The sequence below is a fragment of the Sphaeramia orbicularis genome, chromosome 9, assembly GCF_902148855.1.
Source record: "Sphaeramia orbicularis chromosome 9, fSphaOr1.1, whole genome shotgun sequence".
NCBI lineage: Eukaryota > Metazoa > Chordata > Actinopteri > Kurtiformes > Apogonidae > Sphaeramia > Sphaeramia orbicularis.
Genome location: NC_043965.1, coordinates 26,773,670 through 26,798,253, shown reverse-complemented (window position 1 = coordinate 26,798,253; position 24,584 = coordinate 26,773,670). Strand labels below are relative to the sequence as shown.

At 38.1% G+C, this 24,584-nt stretch overlaps 1 protein-coding gene across 2 annotated transcripts; it reads left to right on the top strand.

The window, feature by feature from the left end:
• The first annotated feature begins 1,757 nt into the window (after positions 1-1,757).
• On the top strand, positions 1,758-24,232 carry LOC115426273 (transforming acidic coiled-coil-containing protein 1-like). 2 transcript variants are annotated; one of them, XM_030144273.1, is made up of 13 exons: positions 1,758-2,025; positions 10,942-11,033; positions 14,717-15,170; positions 16,703-16,757; positions 16,860-16,941; positions 18,441-18,493; positions 20,150-20,284; positions 20,392-20,468; positions 20,567-20,610; positions 20,811-20,971; positions 21,722-21,828; positions 21,918-22,038; positions 22,606-24,232. In XM_030144273.1, the coding sequence occupies exons 1-13, from the start codon at positions 1,961-1,963 to the stop codon at positions 22,672-22,674; spliced, it is 1,515 nt and encodes a 504-aa protein (XP_030000133.1). In that variant the 5' UTR covers positions 1,758-1,960; the 3' UTR covers positions 22,675-24,232. The 2 variants fall into 2 exon arrangements, with proteins under 2 accessions (XP_030000133.1, XP_030000132.1); XM_030144272.1 differs by lacking the exon at positions 1,758-2,025 and adding an exon at positions 8,977-9,453.
• The last annotated feature ends 352 nt before the right edge of the window (positions 24,233-24,584 follow it).

Sequence of the window (24,584 nt, the reverse complement as noted above, 5' to 3'; positions counted from 1 at the left end):
TTTGGGAGAGATTAATGCCCCCAATTTTTTCTTTTTTTAAAATGTTGATGTGATATTGATGTATAGTGATATTATAGCAGTTTTTGTGGTAGTAGGTGATAGTAGAGGGTAGTAAATTGAAGAGGTCCAAAAGGGTTAAAAATGTACCATTGTTGATCACATCTCTTTTTTTTTCTTCCAACTTTATTGAAAACATTTGAGTATACAGTACAAAAATATGAACAAACAAGATGTCAAAAAGGAAAAAGCAATTGATCATAGAAGTTTAAAAAAAACAATGCATAGATTTAAAGATACAAAGTATAATATACAAATAATAGTATAAAAAAGTAAATAAATGAATAAAAATAACAAATCTAACAAATATTAATTAATAAATAAATGCAACAGAGAGTTCAGTCAATATTAAAGAATTGTTTATAAATAGCCAAGGTGTTGCAGCTTTTTTTTATTATGACAAATTCTAATGATTTTGTTGATCACATCTCCGATGTTTACAACCGGCTACTTGAAGCACACTATTTGCGCGTGCGCAGTCGTGTGTTAAGCGCAGCATCACAAATAGCATGTAACCCTGACTGTGAAGTGGACAACAAACATGAGGCAAGTTGTACTTAATCACTCATTTAAGGTTTTGTATTTTCTGCGTACTATATGTGCACTGAAATGTGTGCTTGTGTAAACATTACCGCTTTTAAATGCTTATTATGAAGCCAACAATAGCGGAGAAAGCCGTGTGTTAAAGTCAAACACGGACCCAAACCCATGACTTCAGGACACTTAGGTTGGTGTTTGTGCTCTGTGTGTGGTGTGGGTTGGTGGTTTTCCCCTCAGTGTCTGAAATGTGGTGAAGTCATTCATTAACAGGGTCCTCCATAGTGAGTCTCATGTGATTCACTTCAGTGGGATGAAGTTATGCGGTTTTTCTCAAAGGCAGTCCTGTCCAGACGAAAGCCTGCCCACCAGTCCTCCTAGTGCAGTTCTCATTTTATCAAGAGCCTAGAATAAAAGACTGGACATGCACTTGAAGGTACGAGTTTCTGACTTCATATTTCTTATTTCTAGTGTGGCCTTTCATGCCCACTTCATAGAAGCCTTTAATGACACTTTCTTTGTTTCTTTTCATGGTTGAGGTGATTGTGAAGTTTGTTTCAGGACAGTAGGTCAAAATGTAACTGTTATGCATAGGAATTAATGCAGTTTGTACACATTGTATTTGGGTGCTAACTATTGGTTTGAAAAGGTGGGCTCTATTCCCAGCAGGTAGTGGGAATGTGGCACAACAAGTGGGGCTGTGTTTTCTTCCGCCAACTCCATCATGTCTCCATCCCCCTCAGTTTCAGATTTGGTATTCAACTGACTAACAATAGATGAGTCTCTTTGGAACAATACCTTCACCCCAGCCAGATTCCCCCATGACACACTGACACACTTACTCCCAATAAACCCCCTACCAACTCTTTAGAGGTTGTGGTCTTTAAACAAACCCTTCACATGCATATACCGCCCTCCACCTCCTTCTCATGGATGTGCAGTCGCTAACAAGTGACTGTAATCTGCCTGTGAGAGAGAGAGAGAGAGAGAGAGAGAGAGAGAGAGAGGAGAGAGAGAGAGAGAGAGAGAGAGAGAGAGAGAGAGAGAGAGAGAGAGAGAGAGAGAGAGAGAGAGAGAGAGAGAGAGATGATGGAGGATGAGGAGAAGTAGAGCGAGGAGGCGGGACTGTCAGCGGAGCTATTCATGTGTGATCAGTGGTACTCCTGAGCTTTCAGACTGTACATCATCTACAGAAAAGGTCAAAGAATCAAGACCAGAGAGCAGAGGCGAGGATGGTTAGATAATAGCACGCTAAGTCATGAGAAGCAGCACAGTGACTGGATCTGAAAGAGAAGCAGAGGTGAACCTGGGAGGGAAAACAACATCGACTACAAAGCATCAGGGATAAATCCGCACAGCTGTTACCATGGGGGGCTCCCTGAGCCAGCACAGGAAGAGCTCTGTCAGCTCTCCACGCAAGAAGAGCAGCATGTAAGACAAAAACATCATCCTTCATCGCTTGTATTGAGTGTTTGTGCTGGTGTGTGATAAGAAAAGGAAAATTGCACATACAGGTTAAGGACAGGACAGCTGATCAGTGTAGCTTCAAATACATAGCTTGTACACATGATATTTTGTCATCTTGTGTTGATAAACTTCCAAGAGGAGAAAGAATAAGGAGCTGAAGGACAGTGTACAGACCTTGACGCTTCTTTTAAAAAAAGGACTTTCCCTGTTGGACTGAAAGCAAATCAGCTTCTAATGACATTGCACACAAATGCTCCTGCTGTTCTAGTTTGAATAGTCAAATTTATGGAGAAATAGAAGACACAGGAAATGAGTGTTCCTGCTGATGACATCTGTGTGGAGGCTAATGTAATGAGCATGAGCTGATCAGGTCATGCTCCTGAAATTAAAACTCTGTCCAGAACTTTGACATTGCAAGATCAGAATTTAACTGTTAAACACAGTAGAAGATCTAATCTGAATGTTCTGCTTCAGGCAATTAATTATGCAGCTGTGGCCTTAATTTTTTTTAGTGTTTTAATTATACAAACTATATTGCTCATTCCTGCATTTAACATCCTTGAAGAGCAGTGTACTGTCTCTGTAGAAGATGCGGTTGCTGAGGCATTTCTGCTCAAAGCACTTAAGCGTCATGCACCCACTTCTTTTATCTCTAATCCTTTGTAACGCAAAGTAAATCCTTTTACTTTGTCCTCCCATGATCCCATTGATGCTTTTTCCCCTGCCACATTTAACTGCTTCTGTAAGTTCTTTTTAGCAGATTGCTTTCAAGCGAAAATTTATTTTTATTCTGCTGGTATTCTTTGAATATTGCAGTGCACTTTCAGTGATGTAAGTCTCTGAGAGCTGTGGTTTCAGATATAAGGAGCATTAGTGCAAAATACTGAAGGAGATGTTGCTTTTAGAGATTGTAGAGAGAGACAACAAAGCAAAGCTGCAATAATATTTTTCAAGTGCCTTAAAAGGTCTGACTCTTCTAGCATCTATCCTCTGTTACACAAGCTTACTATAGTCATCTGGGTTTTTTGTCAGGTCAGCTGGGGGTTGGGGTCTTCCTGTGGTTAAAATGGGGAGCCGAGCTGCACTGTGGGATTGCAGCTTTTGGCTTCTGGTCTAATTTTAGTCAGCTTAGTCATCCATATGTCGAAAACTAGAACAGTTGTGTATGAACAGCCGACTGCCTCTTCCAAAAAGCCCTGAACGTTGCACATAGGCACTCACTTGGAAAGAGGCTGACATGCATTTGGAGCCTGTTTCTGGCTGCAGTGGTATCAATAGTAGGCCACCTCGAACTCTTTCCTCTTGTCTTCAGAGGAATGCATACGCAGAGTCATACAAAGTGAAGATTAATTATTCAGAGGCCTCCTTTGCTAAAAGGCCTGTAGGATAAAAATTAAGCTCACTGCTGAACACTGCATTAAAAAAAGTAAAAATTCTGTGCAGAACATTGTCAGAAGGATGAATTTTCATACATAGTTCAAGTACTGATGAAATAAATTTTAAAAAGAAGCATGAGAGGAAAAATACAACACTTTGGTGATTCCATTTATTTATTTATTTTGTTTATCTATATTATTTAGAAAATGTGTATAGTATTTTACTAATGAGAAGTTGAAACAATAAGATAGCCTGATATCGCTGCCTAAATGCATTTATATGGTCTCATAAAGTATTTAAATGTATATACTTTCAAAAAGTTAAAACATAATTATGACTTAATGTATAGTATATGACTGATAAACCACTGCTTTACCATTTCAAAGTAATTATGGTAATGTAAATGGCAGTAAGAATGGTAAGTAATATACAATTAATGCACAAATGCACAAATTCCTCTCACGTCGCAACAGCCTGTGATGGGTTGCTATGGTTTGTCCTTTGTGAAAAGTATGTCCTCAGAAAAAAAATTTGGGGAACACTGATGTACTACATATGGTAGTCCTGTATTTATTAATGTTACTGAACTGAATCTTAAGAAAACTGAACTACTTAGAAGACTGTCCAGTCCAACAGTAGTTGGATATTGTCTCTCTACACTCTGCATGTGTGTACAGCGTACATACATTATTCTCTGGGAATTGTGTGCTCTTGTGTGGCTCTTGTAGTCATGAACAATGGCTCAGTTGGTGCCTGTACGTGACTCCCACTAAACCCCTCCCTTTCTGTCCTCTTGTTCCCTCATTCTTTCTCTTTTTGTTTTATCATGCCACTGTCAGTCTAGTTTTTGGATTATACTTTAACATGGTGAGTGCTCCTTCCCAGTTTTCTGTTCTTTTTGCAGCTAAGTAGGTCTTGTGTAGATGTATGCATTAAAGGGATGTGAGCGGAGCAGCACTTCCCAAATAAACATCAAAGACTCGCTGCATGTTTTTTTTTCTCTGAGGCAGCTGTAGTGAACTGAGCTGCAAAAGCTAATCAGCAAGAGAATACACTCTGTCATGCTGCCTCTTTTCTATTTGTGTGTTTCGGTTGTGTCTTTATGTTATTATGTGACGACTTTCCAAATGGTTGCCGTGGTGAATCCTACCATCTTGTAGACTGGATCAGGCTGCAAGACTTGACATATTCAATTTTACATCTATGTTTACCTCCTACATGACCTTCTCCTTAGTGTTTTGTATTTTCATCAATAAATACTGCTGTTTATTTTATCTGCTGTTACTTTACGTAATGACCACTAGATGGTGCCATAGCACAGAGCAGTAATGTGGTTCATTACAGCTTTGATTATCCATGACATTTTGAAGTTGTAAATATCAGTTTGGGTAGTCTGTTGAAATCCTAAATAATTAGTCTTTACTCAGTTTAGCATCAATAAATGTCATCTGATTTTTATTCATAAATGCAAAAACATCCACTTGTTTGGAATAAAAAGTGGTAGTAAAAACAGTAAAAAAAACAAAAAAAAAACATCAATAAATCACTGCAAGTCTTGCTAGATTGACAAAAAACTAAGATTTTGTAGATTCCTACAAAGTTAGGCCATTGCGTGATGATGAAAGGACTGTTTTTGTACTACCAATGTTGTAATTAGAATGGCGTGGTTCTTGAAATCCAAACCAAAACAACAGCTGTCATTAAGGGGATATAACTTGTAAAGCTACGATTTATTGAATATTGCCCTCCTGAAACTAAATTCAATCCGTTTTGTGCCAAAGAATTTAATGTGATGTGTGCTGTGCTCAGAAAAAGTGCTGTATTTGGGATAGTCATGCTTAATTCATAATTTTTTCAGCTCAGACAGCATTTATATAGCAAGCAGTCACACTGAAAGATAAATGCAAGTTTTCAGTGAACATTTGCTCCTTGCAAACTTTGATCAAAACAAACATTCTCAGACAGCATGTTGAATGTAACCTCTAATTTAAAAGAAGACCAAAGTACAAGTTCTTTATACAAGTCATTTCAACTGTCCAGCAGAATCTGCAATTATATCTTGCATTATGTTCCAAATGTTAGACAGAAGGAACAACATGACAATTTGCTGTACTTTTCAGTGATGTGACCAAAAAAGCTAGTTTGCTCCACATTGAAAGGTAACATTTTAGTCTGACTGGAATAGGAGAAAGGGCTCAGTAAATTTTAAGCCACTTTAATTTAATTCAATTTAATACTCTTCAGTGCAGGAAAGCATCTCTTGTATGTGTATTCATTGCCTGTGCACAGAGAATAGTCACTAATCTAAAGGAGATTTAGTCATTAATTGATGATTCGATGTTGGCCAGGAAGAGGTTGGGCAAAAGGTCAACTGGAATGAGTTTCTGTGGTCATGCCGTGGATTTAGAACAAATATAAACACCCTGTGATATTTGAGAAGCTTCTCTAATTCACTGTGTATCTCATGAAGTATCATATCTCTTCTGTTGTGGCTTACAGACATGTTTTATCATCACCAGGTTATTTTTAGTTCATAACCACACATGCTGCAATCACTCAAAGTGTAATTGATGATTATAGATGTGTATTCTTGGAGGTTTAACCAGCTGGATACACACATGATACTCTTGGTTGTGTGTGTCATATAGTGTGTGTGTTCCCATGTCCCATGGTCCTTGTGTGCTGTTAGCACCTGTATATAACATATACTGTGGGAAAGATTTGCCCCCATTTTACTTGGAGCTATTTGTGGTTTGAAGGTATTACATAAGAGCTTCTTCTTTTCTCTCTTTCCCTGCTGCAAAAGTAAACATGTCTGTGTGGTTTCAGGCAATTCATATCCTAGGCAAGACGGACAGGTTTGTCCTCTTAGCTGTCTTAACTGATAAGGATTATAGATAACGACAGACACCATACTGAGGAATGTTTAAGAGACACAAAACCACATTTGACTTTCTAATTACGGATGGACAGTATATTGAATAGTGATGTATAATGAGTTCTACTTTGGGTGTAGTAAATGTAAAAATAAGTAAGTAGTAGTAACTGTAGAGGTAAAAAAATTTTTTACAATCACATTTGCTTCTTTTACTCTTTCCAATGACTCTCTTCCTCACAGACACACATTCATTATAATGGTCTGAATTCCAGGATAAAAATGGTATTGAAGTGGCATCATGGCTTGTTTTTGGCATGAATGTTATTGGTTAGTGAGTGTATTTAAGTGAGTCTGTGGTGATTCTTTAGAGCGTATTCAGTAAGTTCACTTTAACCTGCAGGAGTTTGTGTGATGTGTTTTCAGACACTTTAAAGGTTTATATAAGGTTTATATGACTGAAAACTTAACTCACCTCAAAAAGAGAAATATAGGCTAGCTAGAGCTGGGCAATATGGCCAAGAACTGTTGGTTTTTCAATGTTGTGGACAATTTAGGATTAGATTAATTGATTGTTTTCTGCTATAAACAACTATAGCCAAAACTTGATTCAAAAATACTCTTTCCTCTCTAAAACTGTGATGTATGAATGGAGAAACACTTTCACAATTAATATCTGACATAAAGCAAATGGGTTATACTTTGAATTTTTATTGATCAGAAAAAATCTCCAGAGATATAATTTTTCACAGTTTTCAGAAAGCAAAACCTAAAGTAATTAAATTAATTTGATATACCATCCAGTCCTAATTCAGTCACATTATGTTAAGATATTACTTTTTTTTGTTTGTCTCATCCGAGAGTAGGAATGTTAAGCATATTGAATGCATTAGATGGCCTGAGCAAAGATTTATTTATCCTTCCTACCTTCTTGCTTGATATTTTGTGTATGTGCGTGTGTGTGTGTTCATTCTGTATGTGTCTGTAGTTTTAACCTACTGGTGGTTCATTATTTAATTGTAGTTTTTCTTTGTTTGTTTGTTTGGGTTTTGTTTTTTTTTTTAATTTTTTAATTTATTTTACAAATAATCACCATGGAAACCGTTGCAACTCCTGTTCTTTGGTCATTGCTGTTTATTGATATTCTCTATGTATGATTTTTTTATAAATAACTACTTCGAAACAGCTAGTCTTGATTTCATTTGCAAACTTTCCTTTCTTTGCTTTCTTTTTTTATCGGCTTTTATCTTCTGTCAAAATGGTGCCATCCTCGTTATCTCTGCTTTTCATGCTTCCCTGGTTTGATTGTCTCTGTTTTCAGTCTGCCATGCCTCTAATTTGCTCCACTTTTCCGTCCAGCTTTCACAGAATCAACAGGGCCTTTTTCTCAGTGTTCATCAGCGTGTGACATTATTTGCGAGGCTGTTTGCGTTGTTACTCTCACAAACACAGCTGAGTCTGATCAGCAGTCAAGCTCCTGTTTCTCCTTTCATGTGCAACCAGTAAACAGCAGTAAAAGAGAACTCCAAGAGCAAATAAAAAGGAAAAACACTGAAGCTCCTTCATGTATCTTTAGGTATTCACCATTCACACTGTGTTGAACCATCTTCCGGTTATTAAATTAGTCATGATCCATGATTTTTCAGAGAGCACGTCTCATCTGGCCTAGATACTCTGTATGCCTGTGTCTGTGAAAGAGAGAGGGAGAGATGTATAAATGTGCTTAGAGTTACATAATCAAGCATGAACAGCCTGAGAGGCATTTGTGTGAACATGTGTGTGGAAGCAGGATAAGAACGTTCATCTCTGAGTCTCATAGCTGCAGCATTACTGTTGAATCTAGGTTTGCTGTATTGATTTGTCTGCTATCTGACCTGGATATTTTCAGTGAACAAAAGATCCTCTGTTGATTTGGTCACACATCATGATACTTAACACTGGACCTACAGTTCAGATTTTACATATTGACTCGCCTCTGCTGCTTTTGTTCCCTTATCCAGGGCAGACAAAGTCAAGCTCTTTGTTGCAGTCTCAGTTATCTGCTGTCTCAGATGTGAGCTGCCATGTAAACAAACAATTACAGGCTCAAATTACCTTCATATTAACTTTTTTAATGTACAGTAGGCTGTCTTTTCATGTTAGTACAATAGCAGCAGCTGACACGACATCAAAAAAATCCATTTCAACCTTTGGCACAGACACATTGTTCCTAAAGAAACAATGAAAATTACGGAATTAAGCTCTATAGTTATAGTGAATTAATTTATACACTATTGGAATCCCATCACAGCATCGAAGCCTCACAAAGCCAATGAAAACCCTACAGTACAAGCATCATTTCAGGTCCAAATTCCACTCTTTACGTCCTACAAAATGCATTGTTCACCACACTTCCTCCTTTTCTGTCCCTACTCTCTTTTAACCTCCTTCCTGTTCCTTAAAGACACTAATTTTCTCGTAGTCTGTCTGTCCCAGAGAAATGGGACCATTAAACAGGAAGTACAACCTCTCCCCTTCCTCACAATAGAAAAACCTTGAAAGAATCTGGGAGGGGAGATGCATAATCCTGAAACTGAGCAGAGTTAGCAAACAAACAGAAGCAGGGTGAGCAGTGGGAGGGAGCTGATCTGATGTCTGTTAACCAGCTGATCGTCCAGCCAGACGGAGAACAGAGAGAGGGAGAGGGAGGGGAGCGAAGAGAGGAGTGACTACTGATGCTCCAGTAATCTGCACAGAGTGAGTCAGTGCTGGGGAGAGCAAGGCAACAACAGAAACAGCAGCAGTGTGAGGCACGTTTTCAGTGCAGAAGAGCAGGATTGGAAAGCTGAGAGTGAGGAGGAAGTGAGCAAGCCGAATAGAAAACAAGCAGAGCAGAAGCCGACGTTTAAGGAGGCAGTTCGACGCCCTCTTCGTGACAGCCTCCTGAAAACCTGACAGTGGAGGATCACTGGACTCCAAATCTGAATGACAGCAGTCGAAGCTGATCTGAAGAAAGAAGAAGTTTACAGTTAGACATCAGAGGTGGCAGCAGGGATGTCCTGGTTGTCTCCGGTCCAGTGGGCCAAATGGACATGGTCAGCAGTGACTGGAGGAGCGACGGAAGAGGGGCAGACAACAGCCAAGGATGACAGAGAGGACAAGTAAGAGGACTCAGCTGTAGATGTGTTTATGTTGGTGGAAACTTAAAGAGAGCTGCTTCACAGGATATAAGACAGGAAGGGAACTGGCTTTCTCTGATTGGTCTGTTCAGGACTGCTTTTGTGTCTGTGTGGGGGTTTGTGTGATGAGAGCAAATTCCCCTGAGTCATACTGACAGGTGGTGAATATACAAACACAGTCAACACTGATTGGCGCTGTGGTTTAATCTCAGATTCTTTCCTACTCTGTGGATCCTAGTGGTATAAGGTCACACTGCTAAAAACAGACCCTTAGTCAAAATACAGACACTCTAACTTCTTTTTTCAAGTCCTTGCTTTGTTTGCACCATCATGAGACCAAACTGTCTAGTCTTGGTTTTTATGCCTGTTTGTGTGTGTTAAAACAGAAGGCAATGTGTGGCCATTTGGGAATAGTTGATGAGAGAAGGGGGAAGGGGAATGCCATAGTTTCCAAAGCTTTTGAATTTTTTTTCTGTCAATGTCTAGTTTCTAAGTAACCATCCAAGACTGCAGCCGTTGAGGCCATCACAGGGATGTGATTCAGAGTGTGTGTTTGTGTGTGTAGGGTGTGGAGTGGGTATGTAGATTAGGATTAGCTCTGTGGTGTTGTTGTATAGAGCTTGTGGATGTGTGTGTGTGTGAACTGGTATCAGAGATGGAGTGTGGTCGGGTGCTGGCACTGTGAGCTTGTGCTGTTTTTCATTACAGTGCGGACGTTTTGATGTGCGTTCAAGTGGCTGGGAATGGGTACACACAACACACACAAACACACACACACAAACTCTCACTCTCTCCCTCCCGTCCTTTTTGTCTCTCCACAGTTTGGAAATAAATTGTAGCATGGTGTCTAGGCAGCTGACACAGCAGACCTAAAGACTGTGTGTGTTTGTGTCTGTGCCTATTAAGAGGCAAAGGATGCAGGTGGCCTTCGAGAGCAAAGGCTTTGCTTCCTCTCCCTACTCAGACTTCCCTTAAAATAAAAGCTTTATTTTGAGCTGCTTTGAACTCTAGTTCCCCTGTTTTCATGTAACACAAAGGAAAAACTAAGCAAAGCCTTTTTCTTAAAATTAACAGTCATTTTTCCTGTTCATTGAGGATCATTTTGAAGCTGTTTGTTGCAGTTACATTACAATCACATAGTTAGTTGCACTCAAAAACATGATAGCATGTGCCTCTTTGCTCTGAAACACAGCACACTTTGTTTATGAAGCATTCTCATATCCTTAAAACAAGCAATGGTGTTTGATTTTATCACATGCTTTAAGTCACTGGAGAATAGTTGTTGCTGTTTTATAGGTGATATTTTTTATTTCCAGTACATTTTTCTACAGTTCCAGATATGATGCCAGATTGCTTTCAGTTCAGCCTCTGCTATCTCTCTGTATCATCTCTCCCTTTTTATGAATAATGTTTCACAGCGTTCTTTCATAATTCCCTCTCATCTTTGTGTTTCTCTCCATGTATTTACAGCTCAGACTCGGAGGGGACCTTTGAGACTCCAGAGGCAGAGTCTCCGGGTGTAGTGAAGCTGCTGAGCCAATTGGACAACTCGAACCACACAGGTGAGATGTGACAGTCATCTGGATCTCACTGTCTGATAATCCTGAAGAGTGAAGAGATGAAAACCAGAAGGTACAAGAAGTGACCAGAGTGATGGTGGATTTTAAAGCCCATTTTGAAATCGATCCAGCTGATGTCATCATGTCCATGTGTGTGGTGATATCAGCATATCAATTGTCTCTATATGTGTGCCACGTTTGAAGTAAATTGAAACAAAATTGATGTTTTTATAGACATCTAAAATTTCGCCCATTATAAGTAAATGGGAGAAAAAAAAGATTTAAAAAATTCATAGAATATTTGACCTTTGGCCTACTTCTCCCAAAATGTAATCACATCTATCCTGGGTCACTGGCAATCTGTAAACTCAATTTGGTATGAATTCAACCAATAGTTTTGCTGCTAGAGTGTTAATAAACAAACAAACAAAAACAAAGCGAACCAAAAACAACACCCCTTGCCTCCCCTTCAGGGGGCAGGGTAAAAATCTGAATCACTTAACATCAAATTAACCATAAAAATTGTAGATAGGAGCTGTGTTTATCTTTCAGCATATTATCATTAATTATATTATAGGAGTCTAAAATTAGCCACTGGCCAATACCAGCACCACTCTCAATACTGATTCTGTAAAATGTCACATTGGTGCAGACTAATCAGCCAAACCAATTGTCCTCTACGCCAAAACATCCCACAGACCCATCATGCATGTCTTCTGTGCAGCTGACAGTCCTCACCACAAAAATACCCCAATTACTAAAATGTAATGCCAAAAAATTTTACAAATTTTCACTCTTTTCACTCTTGTGAACCTGGAGGCATATTTTTACATTTTTGCTTGAAAACAAATTAAATGATTATTCCATTACCAACATATTTGTAAGAAACTCATTTCAGTATGGTGTGAGCTTGATTCCATTTTTTTCCCTGCAAATCCAACGACCTGTTTTCATTTTGTGCTTTAAAGCAATCTGCATGATTACCAATGAGATCAGAACTGGATCTGGTTTTGTGTATATTGGCTTTATATTTTATATTGTTTTTTACAATCTCCATTAGCATTGTGTCCTAGAGCACTACTTCTCTTCCTGGAGTCCACCTTTAAATAGGTATATGTGCAGAAACAGAACATTCTTTTACATACATATCACAGACACTCAAAAAATACATGTTGAAAAAAAAAATACATCAAATCCTATACCTGAAATAATCCAAACAATATGGTAGTCAGTGCAAACATGCATCTCATGAATGTAAAACAATAAAGCAGTCACACAATTTCCATAAATTCTACCGATATGATGTTCCAAGGCAGTTTATTTATTTGTTTGTTTTTTTGTTGATTTGGTCAAAGATAGTGGTAAAGAAATCCACATTTTTCCTTGTGCTGTATACCAGTGTACATTTAAGAAACTTAGTCTTTTTCTTGCCTGTCTAGTGGTAAATGGTGTTTTGTTTGACAGTACTGATAATTAAATTGTCTCATAATTTAATTTAAAATGTTGTTTGTTATGAAAACTTTTTTGTGCTGCTCCACTTCCTTCATCATGAATTAGCACAGATCTGATTACATAAGTGTGTCATCAGAAATGTAAAGGAGCTCTTTTTACATCCTGTATTGTGAACAAGTGATGGACCTTCATGTTTATAGCTGCCAGAATAACTCACTGTTGAGCCCTTTCCTTCCCACAATCCTGCTTTCACCCACACATACACGAGTTTCACCCAATCACCATGGCAACAGCTGAGCCTGAGTGCATCTTCTGAGCTCAAACACGTGTTATTATTTCACTTATGTGTCTTTACTGCCATGAGTTTTCATTAAACGTAATTGCCATGTACTGTGTGTTAGAATGAAACAGTTCTGCATAGTTTAGATGGTTAGATTGTTGTTTTGACCACAGTATATTGGACTTGGTGATTAATGTGTTTGTTATTGAATGTAGTTTGCAGACAATAACAGTCTCCTTTTCATGAAAGAGTCACATGGTTTGGAGAAAATGTGGATTGGCTTCATAAATAAAAGATTGACTGTGTGGAGAAACTGATAGTCTGGTTCACTGTAATTAGACTCAAATAGCTCAGGGGAAACTACTGTCTGTTCATGAGAATAACCACACACTACAGTCAGACTGTACTGTGTGTACCTTAGACAGCAGTGTTCAGTCTGTTTGTTTCTAATTTTCTCTTGTTCACTTCCCCTCCATCTACGTTTTTCCTCTTTTGCACTGAGTTGTGAAACAGTAATAAAGTCTAATGTTGTTTTTGTTGCTAGGCCACGTGGTAGTGTGGACTCTGCATGACTGGGTGTGGTTCCTCTACATCTGTTCTCAGTCTCTGAAGGGTGTGTGTGTTTCTGAAAGTACCCACATTTTGTGAAGGAGCTTGAAGTAAACTTAACGTACTGAATGCATGATGCAATAAGTCACACATTAGCCTTCAGTCATGACAAATGATGTGAGAAGCTGATACCCACCCAAGGTGAAACCATAGTGACTTCATTCATACTCTTTCCAAAAAAACAAAAAAGGAAAAAAACAGGAGAAATACAGAAGAAGTGGTCAGTGTGTTTTTATTGTGTGAGTTTTACAGTGTGTGTAGGTGCTTTTGCAGTAACAGAGAGTTCAGTGTTGAAGCAGCTGTGTGAGTGAACAGAGCTGCTGTGGTCGTTAGCTGCCTGTTAACGGGATGTGTGAGGACACAGGATGTGAAGTTCTCTGAGAGGAAACTAGAAGCCATTTTAAGTGTTTCACCAGGAGAGAACAAAGATAAATCCCACATTGTCTGAGAAAATGATTATAGGCACTACTAGGGTTAGAGTGATAGATCAGATATTCACATTTTTTTTGCAATTATTGGTATTGTTGTTTTTTTATTCAATACAAAAAAATAATTTAGAAGTGTGCTACCTAGGCTCTAATGCAGCTCCTACACAATGTCTGATTGGTTGTACATCACAACATCACAAGAAATAACCTGTCAAGACTGAAAAAATTATATATATATATATATATATATATATATATATATATATATATATATATATATATATATATATATATATATATATATATACATATATATGTATGATGTGTATAAAATATCTTGTCTGTGGTTACTGAATTTCAGAACCTTAAGATTAAATCATCAGACCTTTTTATTCTTGAGATAATGTTGTTAACAGACATATTAAAGTCATGGTAAATAGATTTATATGTTTTATATGTAACACATAATTTTGGAATATAATTTTCTTTTTCTCAAAATGAAATACTGTAATTGCAAAAAAGTATCATTTAGTAACTGAAGCTCTTATTTGTATCATCTGTATCAGTGTCAGTATTGAAAGTTGGTGAAACACCCAGTTCAATTATAGTAGCCTATTTATTATTTCTAATCCCTTAAGTTCAAGATGAAAACTGATGATACTGTTATTGTAAATATGGTTGAATTGTACTTTGTTTAACTGTCACAACAAATACAAAGATTTACAATGTACAAAGATTTGTGGGTCAGTCTAAAATTTGACACCAAGATGTGCATTGTTCTCCTTGATTATAAATATTGTGTATCTGTTTTGGCCTGATACACCATACTGGTCAATTCCCACTAGACACAGAATGGAGATGTTATCATGTTTTATTTTACTCTTTGGTTAAAGCTCATGTTTCTCCCCTTTTCACAGTTTCTTCTGATGTTACAAACCACTTTCTGGACCAAAACTCCAACCAGGATGGCGGTATGGTTTCATCCCAAGAGGTTGATTCCCTGAACAACCTCACCACTCCCTCCCTTAACAACAGCAGCTTCGGTTTGGACCAGAATCTCAATCTAACTCTGAGCACCAAACCCAGTCCAGGAGAGGCCCGGTCCCCATCCAGCACCACACCCCTACCTCAGGCCCAACGCCCCCCATCGCTGCCCGTCCCCTCCCCTCTGAACAAACCCAACCCTGCGGAGGTCGATGACGAGGCTCCGGTGACTTCTGACTCGAGTCCGGACTCGAACCTGATCCCTAGCCGTGACAATTGTCTGGACACAGATTTGCTCAACGGCAACATAAACTCTGACCCTGCACAGTTGAACACTAAACTGAGCTGTAACCTGGAGGGAAGTAAGACCACCAGCACAATTATCACGTGAGTAGATTACAGAGATGCTGAACAAAGGTCACACCCCTTCCTCCTTTTCCTCATCATGATTTCATCCTCTTTCCAGTCACTTACACATAATCTGAAACTGAAATAGAATGACTCACAGAGTTTCAAGCTGAACAATCACTCCTCTCTTCTGGGCTGTGTGATCAGTAATGAATGCTTCCTATTGTGCACATTTAACCTGAAGTGATCAAAGTGTTCTGATTTTAACCCTCTGTAGCGGCTGCCCTGCATCTTTGAACCTTTCAGGTCTATCTTTGAAGCTTTTCAGCTGTTTTTCACTTCTTTGTTATGATTCAGGTTGAAGGTTGTGTCTTTTATCATTATATCCTGGACTTTATTTAGTTAATTTACTTGCATTTTTCAATTAACATATTAATGATGATTCACATTTTGGTCAAGCTGCTTAGTTTTTCTGAAAGGTAATGAAAAGTAACATGTTGAATGATGCCCTCTTGTGGTCCATTTTTGTTCTGCTACTGAAGATAAACAATAGCTTGTAATGTCTTTTACATAGTAATGCTTTAAAGTTTTTTAAATAGTAATGCTTTTTAAATAGAATATTAATAATGTAGTGATCAGTTGCTATTAAATTAGATTAAGTAGAAACTGGTTTCCGCTATTGGTTCTAAAGGTTTTAATTAAAGTAATTCAACATGTGATTCAACCTTTTCCAAACACCAGAGAGTTTTTGGGGGGGTCCTATCATAGGCTGAAATCACAAATGGCTTCCTTCAAGATTAGCATTCATTCTATTATTTTCTTGTGTGGTCAGATTTACATTTTAATGAACTAAAATAATCCCTGCTCCGGACTCAGTGTGTTAAACTTAACCCCTGTCTCGTCCTCTCCTGTGTCTTTCCTTCCTTTTCCATTTAAACCCCATTCTGTTTCCCTTCTCTCTGTGTGGCATCAGGACTGCTGAGCAAGTCCATTTCCTCTGTGTTCTGTTGTAAGTACTTTATAAATGTGTGGGTGTTTGTAACTTTGGCCTTTTCTCATTTTAATTACTTGTTTCTCCCTCAGTGAGTCTCTCCATAGTCTGTTGTGTCACCCACGTGGCCTATAGTTTTCTTTCATTATCAAGCAAAGTTGGGATAAAAAACAAAAAAAAAAAAACAGAGGAATAATAGATTCTCAAATTAGAGAGGAGGGTGTGTTAGTGAAAACCTTGTAATTCCCTCTAATGCTCTGTGCAACTGTTCTCGCTCTTATTTCACTTTGGCAAGCGTCGTCGTCATTAATCTGCTTTTTCTCCTGTGTTATTCAGCACTTTTAGCAGAGCATGTGAGCTCAGAGTACACACAGAGCAAAGCAATGAGGTCTGGCTATTCAGCTCTCTGTCTCTACAGCTCTCTCTTCTCATTACTACACCTGCACACATGCTTACACTGAATGCATGGGTTCGCTTAAACACTTTACAGGAGACTACAGACCTCCGAGATACACGTATACACACACAGAGCCATGATCTTATTAGTCTTAACACTGATGTTTTTGACCGTCATACACAGGAACTCATGTAAAATGAAGCCGAACCAGCCGATGCAGAAGGACATCAGTGGACAGGTGAGGATTCAGACTATTTGACTTGTTCTTTTTGGCATCTGACTATAATTTTTACATTCAGTATATGTCATTATGATTGTTATGGTTACGCTGATGCTAAAGGATGAGCATCATGGAGGCCACGCCACAGATGAGGAGAAGCTAGCCAGCAGCGTTGGCGTCAAACCAGACATGGACCAAAGCAGTGAGTGGAAAAAATTGGTTGATTTGATGCACATAGTGTCTGTGGTTCACACTGTTAAAGGAGTGAATGGAGGGAGTGAGAGCAGTTTGTTCCTACTGTACAGATAAATGGGTAATTTATTGTACATGAATTCAGAACATTTCCCAGTTTTTGTCATGGAAAAACTACTATTAAACTGTGTCCATACAACATCCTGAAGCTCTACTCTCTAAATACTTATTCAGTCATGAATTTGTGATGGCCCTGTGAGCTAAATTTTGTCATCACTCCATCTTTTAAGCTTCATGAATTTGTTAGTTCTCTCTGGATCATGATGAATTTTGCACTGCACTCCCAAGAAACCCTAAGAATATTAGAATAAAGAAAATTCTGCAACATGTACTCATAATGATAGCTGTTGCTGAAACCAAATTATTAAAGAATAATTAATATGTTACACAAGCAAAAAACCTTTAATATGAAGAATGGATGGAAACATGAATAACCCCACTAATTTTCACTTTTGGATTATTCATATTATTATATAATTCTTCATATCTAGAAGTTAACTCATCCAGCGTTAAAGAAGTGCCTGCTTCAGATACTGCTAAATGTATATTTGGAGAAAATGAAAAGATCCTCTTTCAGGTTGAAAAAGATTTTCAACCTAATCCAATGAAAGATTGGATTAATTGTTAGGCCTAAAACACACATACTAATGATAAATGAAAAATGTAACTGATTGATTGTTGAGTAGAGCTTCAGGATGTTGCAAGATTCCAGGAACTGAGAGAGTATGTGTGTTTCAAGAGTTGATATGGATGACCCACATGCTACACTTTAGACAATAATATACCTCCTGTGTAGACAAGCAGACGCAGTTCATAGTATCTTTACCTTACTGGTAACACACACACGCACGCGCGTGCACACACACACACACGCCATTAATCATTAACATCTCTCTTTGCATCAAATCTTTGTTGGTTTCAGCCGAGCACAGTGACAGTACAGTTCAGCAGATCAATACTAGGTTTGTTGTGCTGCCTCTTGGTGAACAGAGCAGTTAAAGTGTGTGATAAAACATATTTAGATTGCAGATTGGTACACAGATACCCTTCAGGCTGCATTTGACACGATTTTAGTTACTGACTGATCTCATCCCAGCAAGCCTCGTTGTGAACTGAGAAGTGTTCTTTCTTTATAGGGTGTTTTTAACTGTGTTTATTTACCAATTAGAAACTTTCTTTACAGTGTCGTAAAAGAGTGCATGTAAAAAGAAATTCTTTAAAAAAATCTACAAAAACTGTCAATAAAACTTCATCTTCACAATACTGAAGATGAAAAAGTGTATCAAATTAACTTTGTTGTACTAATTCATCTTTATTGTAGCCATTTTAGACACATGTTACATTAACAAACTAATATTTTATTCAGAATATATTCAGAGGTGCTGTATCTTTATATATTTTCTTACTCAGATTGCACACCTGTTTTATTCTTAATGTGCTTCTTTCCAGCTCAAGATACCCATGTACCATCCAAACCAGAGGAGTCTGACTGCTGCTCCATGGTGAACATTTTATTGATTTTCTTCTCCATCTTTGTGCAAAACGCTTTAATCCATAAAGAACCAATGCTACTTTTGTGACTGTTCCCAAATTATTTTTTCTCTAGATTTAACCAGTCTTAAATGATTCATCACCATTTATTGTAATATTATTCTCTGTATTACGTGATTTTTCAGTGAAAATCATGTATTTTCCAATATTTAATTCACTGATTATGTGGATGTTCAATAAAGCTCAAGAGTAAATTCAAAGGTAATTAAATCAGAAACAGAGAAAACTGAAGAAAAAGTGACTTTTTCAGCCAAATATATAATTAACTGAACATAAACCAATTGTGTCCATCCACTACCACTGATCCAACTCCATGGGTTTTACTGGTGAATCAATGTTGTAGAAGATGACAGTGTTTCCATGTTCACTACGGAGTCTCAGATCATCCAAATGGATCATGTCTGATGACCATGAAAAGATGACAAACTGCCTTTTTCATCAGTTATTTACATGTATTGATAGGATTAATGGATAAACAGGTACTAAACACTTTACATCAGTAGATGCTTTTGGTCGTCAGTAGCTGTTTGGGTCTTTATGGGTTAAATATATCAACAGCCTTTTGTTTATGTCTGCTAACAGAATTGCAGCAGTAATTCATTTCTTCACCAGTAGGTGGAGCTCAAGGCCTTTTGTATAAGTTCAATTGACCTTTAATTATTAACACCAGAGTAAACAGATTTAACATGTCTGGAGTTGTCCCAGCATTCATTCCACTTATACATGATAAATACTTGAAGTGGAGTTGAGTGTGTTTTGTATATACAGTATTGTGTAGTAGGTCACCCATCTTTCTGCCTAGATTCATCGGTATCACAGCTAAGCCTGTGGTGTGATTGTCTGTCTGATATGATGGTACTTAGTGTCGGCCATCGTGTTCATCTGCTCAGGTGACAGATGGATTTAGATGATCATTTAGCAGATTATAACGTGACTGTCATAATCCACGGAAGGACAAAATGAGATAGACGAGTCAGGGGGAGGAGGTGAAGAGGAGGATTGAGATGCATGAGACTGACGACCCAGAGGCAAGTCGGGTACGAGGTGAAAGATAAGAGAAACTTTAAAGATTATAGACTAGATAATAGGGGAAGGAAGGGGATGGACAAAGGTGCAAACTATCAGTATTGGTAGAAATTGCTGCTGGTGACTAGAAAACTGCAATGCTTTCTTATATATGTTAAGTATTTATTAGGTTTTCTGGTTTTGAATAAAGTGAAAGATGGTTAATTGCATAATGAGTTTTCATTGTCAAAATTTTGCTGGGCAGTCCTGGAAATTTATCATCCATTCAGTCACCTATGAGCATTTATGCTGTCTATTATTATATCAACTACAATCAGCTATCAGTTAACCTTTAAAGAAAAAATAAATACATGTTTGTTTTCTCAGTTTCTTTTCTAAAGGTAATGGACACTGAGTAATGTATAAAATGTAAAGAACTTAATGGCAGTACACAGTAAATGGTACTTTACACATCTGTTGTTATGCCTTGAATCAGAACATCTACACCATTTTTAAATGCAGTAGACCGCACTCTTCAATAACTTCATATCCATCAGCTAATGAAGAATTAAATCAGTTGGTTTCCTTGCTTTTTCTCACAGGAATGTGAAGACCCCTCCAAACTGAAGGAGAAGTCTGGGACGAGTGGCATGCAGAAAACAGGAAGCCAGGTCCTTGACTCCATCTGCATCAGCGAGGCAGAGAAACAGGCTGTTCTCACCCTCATCAAAGAGGAGGTTCGTTCATCCATTGGACACTTTTTTACATCGTAGAGTTCTTCAACTGGTTTCTTTTCTCAGTTCGGGTTTTTAGTAGATTCCTGACCGCGCGTGTTTCCTTGTAGATCATCACTAAAGAGGTGGAGGCCAATGACTGGAAGAAAAAGTATGAAGGAGGCAGACAAGAACTCAATGAGATGAGGTGAGGAAACATGTCACAGCGTGGTTTTTATTTATTCGGTTCACACAAAAATGAATTTGTCATGGCATTGTGTTAAGACTTTATTTTTCTTTATACAGGAAGATTGTTGCAGAATATGAAAAGACAATTGCTCAGATGATTGGTGAGTAAAAATGTGAAAAATTAGTCACTACATTTGAACACAGGACTGTATTATTTTTTGTTTATTTTAAATTACCCCTCTGGAACATTAAATGCTTTATTCTGCTGAAATTGCCACATTGAGCTTCATGTCACCTGATATTGCAATGGCCCCTCTCTGCTGCTCGACTCCACAGTTATATTTTTCTTCATTTCTTTCAGAGGATGAGCAGCGCAATAACCTGAGTTCCCAGAAAGCTTTGCATGCTGTGACAGTGGAGAAAGAGGCAGCCCTGGCTGACTTGAACTCTGTCGAGCGGTCTCTCTCTGATGTGTTCCGTCGATATGAAAATATGAAGAGCACACTGGAGGGCTTTAAGAAAGTAAGTATAAGTCTAGTGAAATGTCAAATTCATGTAAGAGGATTAAGATTAGAATAAGGTGTCCTGTGATTAAGGGCAGTGGTCTGTCATCTTAGAGGTGTGAACAGTGGGATTTTAACTGAAGGTCAATGGATAAACATAGTGTCTGTCCTTTAATATGTGGCCCAGAAAACTGTCCAGGGGGGCAGAATTTGAGAATACATGCCTTCCGTCTGCAGCTTCCTCCTCTCAGCCAAAGTTGAAAGACTGAACAGAAATGCAGTTGAAGTTGAATCTGATACTGTTTCAAACTGTTACGGAAAAAAGTCAATCCACTTGTCCAAGCGTCTGTGTCCAGGTAATGAGTAGAGCAGTAGAATCACATCCAGGTTGCATCTGATTCACTGATCACTTATTGATAAGTTTAGCTGTTAATCACATGTTTACCCTCCTGCTATCTGTCTGAAAACACGTGATTAGACGACATTGGGACATTACAGATTTTCTACAGCCTGGAAACACAAACAAAGAGTAGATACAGACATCCCGTATCCTTTCAGCCCACTTGGCTTATAATATGCAGAAATATAATTATGGAATTTTTGTCCATTGGTATTAAAAAAAAAAACAAAAAAAAACATTAAGCACTGCAGCTTCAAGGCAGTTTCCCTCAAACAATGAAACCTATTTGATCCACAGCTGCTCACAGAAAATCAAGTTATGCTGAACAGCTTCCATGGAGTAATGACACTCAACTGCTCTCTTGAACAGAATGAAGAGGTGCTGAAGAAGTGTGCACAGGAGTATCTGGCCAGAGTCAAGCAGGAGGAGCAGAGATATCAGACACTCAAACTCCACGCCGAGGAGAAACTAGACAAGTATGTAGAGAGATCTGAGGTTGTGGTAACTTTTTTAGATTTGAAAGGATATTAAATAAAACACACATTTGTTTTTCTGTCTGTATTAGGGCCAATGAAGAGATTGCTCAGGTGCGTGCTAAAGCCAGCTCAGAGAACATGGCACTCACAGCCAGCCTCAGGAAGGAGCAGATGAAGGTCGAGTCTCTGGAACAAGCTCTGCAGCAGAAGGTCAGCATCACTAACAAGCTGCATGATTGTTCTACATAGCATCTTTACAAATCTTGTTTTCTGTTTTTTCTCTCATTGAATCTTTTCATTGATCATTGAAAACAAGTATTTTTCAGTGATCAGTCATTTTAATTTGACTTGACTGTGCAACTCTGATCAAAAATCTGGAATGAAATTGCAAATCTACCAGCAGGATTTGCAACACCACAAAAGTTTTGAGGTGATCATAAACTAACATGCAGCTTTTACCATTGTGATGAGGAATCCTGAAGCCATGAGTGTAAAAAGATACGAAGGAGTCTTTTGCAGAAGCAGAAAATATGGAGTACCCAGCAGAAAAACTTCATTCATGTAGATTAAGTAGTATTTATTATTTTCATGCATAAAGATTGTTGTTATTATTGCCAATGAAGGTGAAGGAAAGATATGTCAGTTTAATCATTTTAAGGTTATTTCACTTTTTGTGGAAATACTAGTTAAATACAAAATATAATCAAATGAAGAGTATTTTATTATGTAATATTATACTTACAGGGGGTCTTTAACTTTACCTGTTTTCTGTTACAGAATCAAGAGATGGAGGAGCTCACTAAGATTTGTGATGAGCTCATTGCCAAACTGGGAAAAATTGACTGAGAAACACTTCCTGTGAATGAGCTGACATGGTCCCTCCAGTCCTGCCTCCAGTGACGCCCTGTGCATGCCTCCAGCCCCCCGCCAGCCCTGTAGCTCAGACTGCACATGTACAGATGCCTAACGCAATTTCCTGTGTACTACAATTGCACTACTACATGACCAGAATCAAGAAGGTTCTATATGTGCTTAGCATTGTTGGGTCTCTGTTATATTTGTTTATTTTTTTGGTCATTAGAATACCATCTGGGCTCATTGTGCTTTTTGTCGTCATGCCAGTGAACAATGACTTGCTTGTGAAATTCCCAGCGGATTAACAGCTCAATTCTCTGCAACTCGTCCAACAGGATGACATGAAGTTTAACGCAGGCTGGAGCTTGTAGTGAGTTACACTTGGATTCAGATGGGCTTTAGACAAGAATTGTTTTATATGAAAACAACAATCTATGAAACATATTTTTCTACAAGTAAACAGAGATTTTCCTCTGAAACAGAGAGGCTCAGGGGTATTGCATAGGCAGAATGAGGTCACCTGCAAAAGAACTGGATTTAAAGATGTCTGTGGAAATGGGTCACTTTCACTTTACACTGCACCACAATGAGTTGGGACCACACGTCAGTAAATCTGCAGCAGCTGGTTTGAGCTATTCAAACTTCAAACACTTTGTTGGTCATGCATAAGTATAATAATTTAACAACCACAAACTTATCTATGTTGGAAAACCAGTATCACCATTACACCGTTGACAACGGGACAAAGTTAAGCATGGCAACTTTATATTTTGGATTCAGATACTTAAACCTGTCGTGAAATACAATGTGCATATTTTTACACCTTTAATCATCATCTGGTTACAGATTTAAGGATTTGTTTTCATCCACTAATAATATACACATCTTACCAGTTACAAACAAACAACTGTTTGACTACATTGTAAGAGGTTTTTTCCTTTGCTCATGTTTGATCAAGATGCCAGATGTACATGTACTTAAAACACTTAGAACAGAGGATTCTGTTTATTTGCATGTTCAGTTTCATAACTGCACATTTCTCAGACTGCACATTGATGTTGAACTTCTGTAACATAGAGGTGTGTTTGTAATTAGAGCTGACAATATTTAAGTGCTACTACAATACCTTTCACTGTTTCTGTGTTCATCCCTGAAAACAATTTCCAGAAGTTGCAGTTTTATTTCCTTTAAACATAAAGAGAATCTCTGCCACATCAGTGTTTGGTGTATTGACATCAACTGAATATCACACAGCAAATCAAATGTCCAAAGAAAGGAGTTTTAATTCTCAGTTTTGTTGAGAATATTTGGCCCTTATTGAAAATGTGTAGTGATCGTTACTCAGCTGTTTTTGCTGTTGCACAAAGCAAATCCACTTGTGACCAAAACCCTGCTAATGTGCCACAGTTAATCTTTGTGCCATTTTAATACTATGTTAGTATACATATACTCCACACAGGTTTCTTTGTCACACTTGTGATGACATTTTGAGGACTAACAGTGTGAGCGTCTGTACATTTGACCTGAATAAAAATCTGTACAATCCCTTCTTATAAGTTTATTTGCTGTTTTGTATAAATGCTGTGTCAGTATATGTGTCACCATCTCAGTACAGCTGGTGATGTACACTGCTTATCTGCCCTTACACACACACACACATCACATTAATGTGTAAATAATGACCTTGAGCTCAAGTGACAACTTCCTAAACTTTCCACATCCACAAACATTGGTTGCACTGGAGCTAGAATCAAAACCACGAGTGATGACACACCCTATTTACAACATGATTTATAGTGTAAATCTCTTAACTGCAACTGTGTGTCACTGTTAAAGCTTGCTCGATTAAGTCATTACCAAAGGATGCTGGCTGTGCAGCATAAATGCAGATTACAGAGATA